Below are 11,646 nucleotides of genomic sequence, written 5' to 3'. Positions count from 1 at the left end.
TCACATCCCACAATAGATCTGTATTTTTAATCTCTTTATCCAATACAGTGCAGTGGTTAGTTTTCTATGATAGCAACAGTCACCTTCTGAGTCTCCAGTGTTCCATTGTGTGGGGGACCAGGGTTTCCTCATTTAACTATGTGAATGGCTATTTAGTGTTGAACATTTCTTTAATTTAAATTTAATTAACCAATATATATTATATCTTTTTTCCAAAGTAGTTTTCAATGATTCATCAGTTGCAATAACAATCACTGCTCAACATATCATGTGCCCAACTTAATGGCCATCTCCCAATTGTCTCATTTCCAACCCCCCTCCCATACAACAACCATCATTTTGTTCCTATAGTGAAGAGTGATTTTTTAAAATTTTATTCGGGAAACAGCAGTTACCCTAAATTTGTCATTTAACACATTTTTAAGGGCACAATATATTATTTATTTTACATACAGTACATAGTATATCTCTAAAGCCTATTCCTCTTCTTTGAGTGAAATTTATGACTGTTAATTAATTAGTCCACTGCTCAAAGTCTGGCAACCACGATGCCTCCATCTAACCTGCAGGACACTCTGACTCCCTTCAGCACATCCTTCACAAGGCCATGGGTTTCTGGCCCAGCCTCCGCAGGGCCTCCTTCACATCCTTGTTTCGCAGACTGTAGATGAGGGGATTGAGCATTGGGATGACCAGCGTGTAGAAGACAGAGACCACCTTGCCCTGCTCCATAGACTCAATTGCTCCTGGCTGGGCATACATGACAAAGACGGTCCCAAAAAAGAGAGTCACTGCAGTCATGTGGGAGCCACAGGTAGAGAAGACCTTACGTCTCCTAGCTCCTGATCCCATCCTCAGGATGGTCACTATGATGTAGCCATAGGAGATGAGGACCATAAATGCCAAACCCACAATGATGAGCCCACAGATGCCAAACAAGAGAAGTTCATTGATGGCTGTGTTGCCACAGGAGAGTTTGAGCAAGGGGACCACATCACAGAAGAAGTGGTTGATGCGGTTGGAGCTGCAGAATGGGAGGTGGAATGTGAAGCTGGTCTGCACAACAGAGTTGAAGCACCCTCCACAGTAGGCGCCCAGCACCAGGCAAGTGCAGGCAGACTGGCACATGGTGATGGGGTAACGCAAGGGGTTACAGATGGCCATGAAGCGGTCATAGGCCATGACACCCAGGAGGAAAGCTTCAGTTGTGCCCAGCAAGGACAAAAAGGAAAACTGCATGGCACATCCTGCAAAGGTGATGACCTTGGATGAGGAGAAGAAGTTGGCCAGTGCTTTCGGGGCAATGACAGATGAGTAGCACAAGTCAACAAAGGAGAGGTTCTTGAGGAAGAAGTACATTGGGGAGTGCAGGCGGGCATCCAGGGTGATAACGATGATCATGAGGAGGTTACCCAGTACAGTCACCATGTATAGAGCCAGGAACACAGCAAAGAGCAGGGCCTGGGTCTCCAGGCCACCCTCAAATCCCTCCAGCACAAAATCTTGAAAGTGGACCATGGAGAGGTTTCCATTTCTTTTGGGTGGCATGAGCTTCAGTCCTCACCAGGGAATTACACCTCCAGCGTGGGCAGGTTAAGTCGGTCAAGCTAAACTTCTTGCTGAAGACTACTTACAAGATAAATAACAGCAAAAACAAAATCTGATTGAATGTATAAGAGACTTAAGGTTTAGTAAAAGTTACAAATAAAATTCAAGAAAAACAGAGGCCCAGGGATTTCATTAGTGAGAGCCTCTTTTTCTCCTTAGACATAAGCCCATTTTGAAGAGGAAACTGAGAGACCAGGTGGCTGTTCATGGAGGTTTTGCCTGTCTTTCAGAGCTAATGCTGACAGTGGTTGTTTACCAGGGACCAAACAGGATGAACCATGGGAAGAGTTACATCAGGAGTTGGTATGCAGCTCAGCTTCTGACCTTTTCAATCACTGTAAGTGTATTAAAATGTGAAGGAGCCTCGGTGTCCATCGAAAGATGAATGGATAAAGAAGATGTGGTTTATGTATACAATGGAATATTACTCAGCCATTAGAAATGACAAATACCCACCATTTGGTTCAACGTGGATGGAGCTGGAGGGTATTATGCTGAGTGAAATAAGTCAATCGGAGAAGGACAAACATTATATGTTCTCACTCATTTGGGGAATATAAATAATAGTGAAAGGGAATAGAAGGGAAGGGAGAAGAAATGGGTAGGAAATATCAGAAAGGGAGACAGACCATAAAGACTCCTAACTCTGGGAAACAAACTAGAGGTGGTGGAAGGGGAGGAGGGTGGGGAGTGGGGGTGAATGAGTGACGGGAACTGAGGAGGGCACTTGATGGGATGAGCACTGGGTGTTATTCTGTATGTTGGCAAATTGAACACCAATAAAAAATAAATTTATTATTAAAAAATAAAATAAAGGCAAAATAAATAAATAAATAATAAATAATTCTTTAAAAATGTAAACATTTCTAACTTCATTTAGAAGATGTTATTTAGGGCAGCCCAGATGGCTCAGCGGTTTTGCGCCTGCCTTCGGCCCAGGGTCTGACCCTGGGGACCTGGGATTGAGTCCCACTTTGGGCTCTGTACATGGAGACTGCTTCTCCTTCTGCCTGTGTCTCTGCCTCTGTGTGTGTGTGTGTGTGTGCATCATGAATACATAAATAAATAAAATCTCTTTTTAAAAAGATGTTAATTAAAAAAATACACCCCTACAGAATTGTTCTAAGAATGAAGCAAAATAAAGTATTATGCAAAAAAAATGTGTTCTGAGTACTACTGCCTCTGAAATCCTGCAAAATAAACATATCTCAAGAGGAAGATGAGTTATCCGAGACTGCAAGTGTTATCTGTAAAAGTTTTGTGTAACTACTACTAGACAGAATTTAAAATTTGAGGAATCCTACAATATGAATAAAAATTATGAAGCCATAGAAGAACACAAAGAGGTTTCAGATTTTGGGGTGACACACATAAGCTTTATATAAAGTTATTATTTTTAAAGGATAAAAGATGAGACTAAGATCCTTACCAGAAGTGCAGAAGCAATCAAAAGAATAATATATAATTTGTAGAAGTACATTGACTAAAATTAGGGACTCAATGAATAATTTTAGAGATTAGAAATAGCTAAAGAGAAAACTTGTGAACTAGAATACAGGTCAGTAGAAAATATTCAGAGCGAAGTAGAGTCAAAACCATAGAAAAATAGAAATGAGAATTAGAGACCAAGTATATAGAAACACACATACATGAGTTCCTAAATAAGGGGAAAGAGATAAACAGGCTGAATCAGTGCTTGAAGAGATAATGGCCATGTATTATCTCAAACCAATGAAAGTTATTCTGCAGATTCATTAACCCTACAAAATCAAAGCAGGATTTATAAAAGAACACCACACATGGACATATCATAGTAATAATATTTAGAACCAAATAAAGAGAAAAAAATTAAAAGCAGCCTGTGATAGAAGACACAGTCACTTCAGGGATGCCTGGGTTGCACAGCTGGTTCCAACTCTGACTCCTGGTTTTTGTTCAGGTTGTAATCTCAGAGTTGTGAGATTGGGCCCCATGGGAGGTGCACACTCAGCACAGAGTCTGCTTGAGACACTCTCTCTCTCTGCCACTACTTCTCCTCTAATTACATAAATAAGTAAATTTTTGAAGTGACATAGTCGCTTCAAAGTTCAACTTTAGAAGTAAGACAGACAATTATCTTACCAGATTAAAAATAATGGAAGTCACCGAGGCTCCTTCCACAGTTTGGCTATTGTGGACATTGCTGCTATAAACATCGGGGTGCAGGTGTCCCGGCATTTCATTGCTTCTGTATCTTTGGGGTAAATCCTCAACAGTGCAATTGCTGGGTCGTAGGGCAGGTCTATTTTTAACTCTTTGAGGAACCTCCACACATTTTCCAGAGTGGCTGCACCAGTTCACATTCCCACCAACATGTGTAAGATGAATGGATAAAGAAGATGTGGTTTATGTATACAATGGAATATTACTCAGTCATTAGAAATGACAAATACCCACCATTTGCTTCGACGTGGATGGAACTGGAGGGTATTATGCTGAGTGAAATAAGTCAATCGGAGAAGGACAAACATTATATGTTCTCACTCATTTGGGGAATATAAATAATAGTGAAAGGGAATAGAAGGGAAGGGAGAAGAAATGGGTAGGAAATATCAGAAAGGGAGCCAGAACATAAAGACTCCTAACTCTGGGAAATGAACTAGGGTTGATGGAAGGGGAGGAGGGTGGGGGTTGGGGGTGAATGGGTGACGGGCACTGAAGGGGGCACTTGACGGGATGAGCACTGAGTGTTATTCTGTATGTGGGAAATTGAACACCAATAAAAAATAAATTTATTATTTAAAAAAGCCAAAAAATAAAAAATAAGAATAAAAATAAAAATAATGGAAGTCAAATTAAAATGAATTGTATTTTCCTTTGTTCAAAGAACTTAATTACCAACTAGAATTCTACATCTACCCAAAAATATCCTTCAGGACTCAAAGTGTAATTAACAATAATAATTTAAAACTTCAATACTTCTCTTTCAATAATGATACTACAGCAAATCTAAGTATCAGCAAGAAAATAATAGATTTGAACAGCATTATAAACCCAATGATCATAGAGGGCATATGCAGAACACATTGTATCCATCAATAGCAGAATACTCTCATCTCCAGTACAAGTGGAACATTATCCAGGATAGACATATGCTAGTTCACAAATCAAGTCTCAATAAATGTTAGAATATTTAAAGTACATGAAGTATGTTCCCCAAACAAAATGAAATGAAATCACAAAGCAACAACATAAGGCCATTTGGAAAATTTACAGACATATGGAAGCTAAACAACACATTTTTTAAAGATTTTATTTTATTTATTCATGAGAGGCAGAGAGAGAGAGAGAGAGAGAGAGAAGCAGGCTCCATGCAGGCAGCCCGACGCAGGACTCGATCCCAAGTCTTCAGGATCAGGCCCTGGCCGAAGGCAGCACTAAACTACTGGACCACCGGGGCTGCCACTAAACAACACATTTTAAAATCACCATGGGTTCAAACAAGAAATCACAGTGGAAATTACTAAGTATTATGAGATTAATGAAAATCAGAACACAAACACACCAAGACTTAGGAGATACAATGAAAGAAGGACTCAGAAATTTGCATCTTGAACACCAACATTAAAAAAAGATTTCAAATCAATAATTTAACTTTCCAGCTTAGGAAAGAAAGCAGAAAAAGAATACAAAACTAAGCTCAAAGGAAAGAGAACTAATGAAACAATAAAGTTTAGAGAAGAGATAAATGAATTGGAGGAGAGTAAAATAAGGCAGAAAATCAATGACACTAAAAGTTCTCTGAAAAGTTTAATCAACTTGAGAAACTTTCAACTAGATTGACAGAAAATGCCAGAAGACTTAAATATCTAAAATCAGAAATCAGGACGCCTGGGTGGCTCAGCAGTTGGGTGCCTGCCTTTGGCTCAGGTCGTGATCCCGGGATCCGGGACCAAGTCCTGCATCAGGCTCCCTGTGAGGAGCCTGCTTCTCCCTCTGCCTATGGCTCTGCCTCTCACTTTCTTAGTCTGTGTCTCTCATGAATAAATAAATAAATCTTAAAAATAAAATAAAATAAAATCAGAAATGAAAGAGACACATGACTTCAGACCTTACAGAAATAAAAAGTATCAGAAGAATATATTGGAACACTCATATGCTAACACATTAGCTAACCTAGATGAACTGAACCAATTCCTGGAAACACATAAACTAACATAAAGACGCAAGGAGAAATAGAAAATCTGAGAAGACCTATAACAAACGATTAAGTTAGTAGTCAAAAACCATTTCTAACAAATAAAGATTCAGGATCAGATGGTTTCAGCGGTGACTTTTACCAGTGAATACAAGAATTAACACTAGTACACACAAAGTCTAAAAATGTAGAGAGGAGAAAACATTTCCTAATTCATTCCATAAGGTCTGTATTGTTTCAACATTAAACTAAGAGAGAGATATTGCAAGTAAACTAAGCTACAGATCAATATCTCTCATGAATATGGATACAATTTACTTAACAAAATACTAGCAAACTAAATCTAGGAGAGAGAGAGTCAGAGACACAGGCAGAGGGAGAAGCAGGCTCCATCCTGGGAGCCTGAGGTGGGACTCGATCCCGGGTCTCCAGGATCATGCTCCAGGCCAAAGGCAGGCGCTAAACCACTGAGCCACCCAGGCTGCCCTAGAAGAACTTTAACGGGATTATGTAGCATAACCAAGTGAGAGCTATCCCAGTAATACAAGAGTGGATCAATATGCAAAAATCACTCAATATAATACAATATAATACACCATTCTCATAGAATTCAGGGAAAATAACCACATAATCATCTCAGTAGATATAGAAAAACTACAAAACATCACTCAACGAAATGAAAGAAGACCTACTAAAGAAATGTAAAGATATCCCATGTTCATGGACTGGAAGATTTGCTACTGACAAGATGTAGTACTTCCCATATTTATGTACATATTTAATTTAATACTATCAAAATTCTATTGCTTTTTTTTTTTTTTTTGCAGAAATCAACCCTGAATATCCAAAACAATATTTAAAAAGAAGAAAGTGGCACTGAGGGGGGCACTTGACGGGATGAGCACTGGGTGTTATACTATATGTTGGCAAATCGAGCTGTATTAAAAAAAAAAAAAAGAAAGGACAAAGTGGGACCCCTGGGTGGCTCAGTGATTGAGCCTCTGCCTTCAGCTCAGGTTGTCATCCCGGGATCCCAGGATCAAGTCCTACATCAGACTCATGACAGAGAACCTATTTATCCCTCTACCTATGTCTCTGAATCCCTCTGTGTGTCTCTCATGAATAAATAAATAAATAAATAAATAAATAAATAAATAAATAAATAATCTTTAAAAAGGCACTGAGGGGGGCACTTGACAGGATGAGCACTGTGTGTTATACGTTGTTTTTTAATTGGAGTTCAATATATGTTGGCAAATCGAACTCCAATAAAAAATATACAATACAATAAAATAAATAAAAATTTAAAGAAAGTAGGAGGACTAACACTTCCTGCTTTCAAATCTGACTTTGAAACAAAACTTGTGCTTGCATGAGGACAGACATGGGTCAAAGGAATGGAATCAAGAATACAGAAATAAACTCACACATCTGTGATTTTCACAAGGGCCCCAAGGGCACCCATCCAACAGTGAAAAAAGAGTCTTTTCCACAGATGGTGATGGGAAAACTGAATATTCACATGCAAAAGAAGGAATTAAAAACTTTACCACCACCACATACAAAAATTAACTCAGAATGGACAAAGATCCAAATGCAAGTGCCAAAACTATAAAACTACTAGAGGCGAAACAGACATCAGTATCAATTATTGTGACTTGGGATTAGTCAGCAGTTTCTTACATATAACATCAAAGTAGAAATATAAAAATAGGAATATTAAAACTAAAATAAGATATAATAGACAAGTTTAACTTCATCAGAATTAAAATCTTGTGCATCAAAGGACACTATCAAGAAGATGAAGAAAAAAACCTATATTATGGGAGAAAACTTCAACAAATTATATATCAAAATGGATCAGTATTCATGGAATATACAGAACATTTCCAACTAACCTCATGGAACACAGCATCCAACAGCTGGATGTACATTCTCTTCTCTCCTTTTTTTTAAAAGTTTTTGTTTAAAGTCAAGTGTAGTTAACAGAGTATAATATTAGTTTTATGCATACAATATAGTGATTCAGCACTTCATTCAACACGTGGTGCTCATCACAACAGGGGCGCTCCTTCAGCCTCATCACCTCATTCCTCTGCCCCCCCCCCACCTCCCTTCTCTTACCCTCAGTGTGTTCTCTGTAGTTCAGAGTCTGTTTTCTGGTTTGCTTCCCCTTTGTTCATTTGTTTTGTTTCTTAAATCCCACACATGAGTGAGATCATGTAATAACTGTCTTTCTCTGACTTCCTTCACTTAGTATAATACACTCTATATCCATCCATTCTATTTAAATCATAGGATTTCATTGCTTTTTTGGCTGAGTAATATTCCATTATATGTATATACCCCCTCTTCCAAATCCATTCATCAGAGGATTATGTTATTTTCAAGTTTACAATGAACATATTCACACATAGACTATATTCTAACCACTGAGCAGCTTTCAACACATTTCAAAGGATTGAAGGTGTATAAAGTATATATGTGTGCAATTTAAATTAATCCAAAGTTAAATCACAGAACATTTTAAAATCTTCACGTATTTTTTAACTAACAATGTAGTTCTAAGGAAGCCACGGGTGTAAACAATAATTTTCAAATTTAAAAGTTGCATAAGAGGAGTCACAAAAATAGTGCCTGGGGTGCATTTCAGTCTGCGTTTAAAGGGAAATTTATAGGCTTAAATCCATATGGTAGAAAAGAAGAAAAAACCGGAAATGAGCATTCATCTGAAAATATTATTAAAAGTTTAGTGAATGAAATTCCAAGGAAATAGAGTGGAAAAAGTAAAGAACAAAATTTATTAAATAGTAAATAGGCACACATTATAGAGATGTTATACCAAAAGGTGATTATTTGGGAAGACTGATCAAATGATAAGACTTCAAAGGGATGAAGGAGAAAAGGCAGCAATTACCGATGTCTGGAGCAAAAGGAGGATATCACTGAGATCCTAGAATTGGAGTGGATCGTGACAGAGTGTTTTCACAAACTTGAAAAGTTGATGACATTGGCAAAGTACTAGAAAGATATCACCCCCCACAACTGACCACAACTGACTACCCCCAATGAAGTAGAATATATGCGAGTTCCAGAGTTACTGAGAACTGTAATATGTACTTTAAAATCTTTCCATGCAAAAGATTCCAAGACCAGATGGCTTTATTGTGAAAGTAAATACTTCCACAAAAGATGACCAAATCTACTGAAATACTAATCTTATAAAAGATCTTCAAAACATTAGAAGAGGGACAACTTTCCATGTTTTCTTATGAGGCCCATGTAATCTTAATGCCTAAATCGAACAAGGATATTGTAAGAAATTTTTTTAAATTACTCTAACTCAATCACAGGCATATAGGCAAATTTACCAAAAAAAAATCTAATTAAGTAACATATAAAAATTATACTATGTCCAACACCAAGTTGTCTGTAATCCAGGAATGCATAAAACTGTTGAGAGAAACCAAAGTAGATTAAGTAACGTAGTGGGATTCTAGGTTCCCAAACCCGCACGCTCAATATTGCACAGATGCCAGTTCTCCCCACACTGAACTGAGTCAGTGTGATCACAGTGATTTTTATTTGCAGAATGTGAAAATCTGATCCTAAATGTGGAGTGAAATGTGCAAAAAAACAAGTATGTCCAAGACACACACATATATATATATATATATGTTTGACTTGCCAACATATAGTGTAACAGCCAGTGCTCATCCCATCAAGTGCTCCTCTCAGTGCCCATCACCCAGTCACCCCATCCCTCCCGCCTCCTCTTCCACTACCACTTGTTTGTTTCCCAGCTATAGGAGTCTCTCATGCTTTTGAGAAGGGAAACTGTGTAGGGATTTGCATATCAGACATGGACTCATGGAAGGTATAATGAAACAACGATGTTGGCAGAGGTTCGACCATCTGAGGATGGAACACAACAGAGAGCCTGGACGTCAACACCGTGGTTGTCTAGACACCCTGTTTACCCAACAGGTGGGTAGTCTATGGAAAAGTCAGAATACCTGGGACAGTTGATAGTCATAGTCTAAACACTGAGATTTGGCTCTTTCCTCATACTACACACAAAACTGTCCAGGCTGAATACAGATCTAGATTTAAAAGCAAAATAGTGAAGACAATAGAGAAGACCCTCATGACCCCAGCATGGGAAAGCGGGAAAGCACTTCCCAAATGTCCTGTGCAGGGAGCAAAAAGGAATAAAGCATAAAGGAAACACCTTGTAGATGGAACTACATGAAAATTGAGACAGTCTGCAGAGTGCGTAAAGGCAGAGCACAGCTTGGGAAGGCACACTGGAATACATGATGGGAAACCGACTTGTCTGCACAATACATAAATAATCCTTGACCCGCAAGAATAAGACAACCCCATAGAAATACAGGTGAGAGACTCCTAGAAGTGACAAGCAGAGGGGAGGAGCCAAATGTGCTGACACATTTGAAAATGTGCACAATCCTGCTAATCATCAGGATAAAGCAAGTTCCCACGTTAGAGATGTCCTCCTGCACACCCACCCAAACGTCTCAAACTAAGCAGAGGGGCAGTAACCAACGGTGTCAAGGATGGGAGCCACTGGAAGGGAGTGTAAATCAGGACATGTTTGTCATTTTCTACTGATGTGGAGGATCCCCGTTTCACCTGTGTCTTCACTTTCCCACTGGAAGTGTGCACAGGTGCACAGGGAGACCTCGGGGAGGCTGTTCTTGGCAGCGTTAGTACCATAGCTGGACTAGTGAGTTGTGGTGTGTTGCCTGGCGGAGAACTAGACAACAGTAAACAGGAAGCAGCATGATGCTGACCATGGACCACAGCCTGGTCACACCCCCTCTCACTGCCTGTGTCCCATCATATTGCACATGTTTGTTGTCATGTCTGCCTTCCTGCAGAGCCATGAGCTCCCAGGGCTGGACTTGGTCTACACTATTTCTGCATCCCCCACCCTGTGGCCATGTCCCTTAGAAGTGTGTGCTCAGTACTCTGGTGAGCTACAGATTTGAACCTGAGAAATGCACTTCAGGTCACAAGGGAGCCTGGTGCTGTCCTCTGATTACAATGAAAACCTTTCCTTTTAGTTGAAATGACCCTGAAGCCCAAGCCAGTGCTGTCCAGGGCAGGAGTGGGGTCACCACTTCAGCTGCTGAGGCAAGCCCTGAGTGCCTACTGTCTACCATAGCTCTGATGCCTCCCTTACACACACGGTGTCCTTCATACCCTGGACCCCTGAGGGATGGCTGTCTTGACCCTTACCTTTTTCAGGTGAGTCATGACTGCTCAATATCACAGAACCAACACCTGCTCTCCCAGGGTCCCGAAGCTCCTGGTCCACATCTGTGCAGATGATGATGTTAGGTGAGCATGGAGCACTCTCGCCCCTCCTCCTTCAGCTCTGGCTTCCCAAATAATGAAGAGAGAGTGGGGAGGGGGTAGGGTAGGGCCTCAGGGTCCCAGGGAGAGTCTGGCTGGGTGCTCCATGTTCGGGCTTCAGGAAGCTCCTAGATCTTGGTGGAAGCAGGGGACAGAGGGGTCTTGACTCACCTCAGCTTCCAGGTATTGTTGCTTCATCCAGGCAGCAGAGCAAGGACCTGTGCCTTGGGGTCACTGTGCTGGTAAGGTCTCTCTTCCTGCAGGACTGGGACTTGGAGACTTGATGGCCAATTAGGTGAGCTTGTTTGTGTCCTGGCCTCTGGAGTGCAGTGGGTCTCCTGGTTCTCCTGGGTACCACTGTCACTAAGCTTTGTCCTACCCACCCTCCTGACACAGCCAGACACCAAAGCCCAGAAACCTCTCTGGGCCCCAGAGTGTGAGCAGAAGAGGAAAATAGTGAAGGGTAGACCCTGTGGTCCAGA

At 40.3% G+C, this 11,646-nt stretch overlaps 1 protein-coding gene across 1 annotated transcript; it reads right to left on the bottom strand.

The window, feature by feature from the left end:
* Nucleotides 1-466: 466 nt before the first annotated feature.
* LOC112670007 (olfactory receptor 12-like) lies at nucleotides 467-1,548 on the bottom strand. The gene has a single exon (XM_025463665.3). It carries the CDS (start codon nucleotides 1,546-1,548, stop codon nucleotides 598-600), a length of 951 nt encoding a protein of 316 aa, XP_025319450.1. The 3' UTR covers nucleotides 467-597.
* Nucleotides 1,549-11,646: the final 10,098 nt, after the last annotated feature.

This window comes from Canis lupus, chromosome 25, assembly GCF_003254725.2.
Source record: "Canis lupus dingo isolate Sandy chromosome 25, ASM325472v2, whole genome shotgun sequence".
Classification (NCBI taxonomy): domain Eukaryota; kingdom Metazoa; phylum Chordata; class Mammalia; order Carnivora; family Canidae; genus Canis; species Canis lupus.
Note: the sequence above shows the minus strand (reverse complement) of the source record. Positions and strands in the feature narration are given on the sequence as shown.

Coding starts and splice junctions, on each gene's coding strand:
- LOC112670007 (XM_025463665.3), bottom strand. CDS start 1,548: ATGCCACCCAAAAGAAATGGAAACCTCTCCATGGTCCACTTTCAAGAT.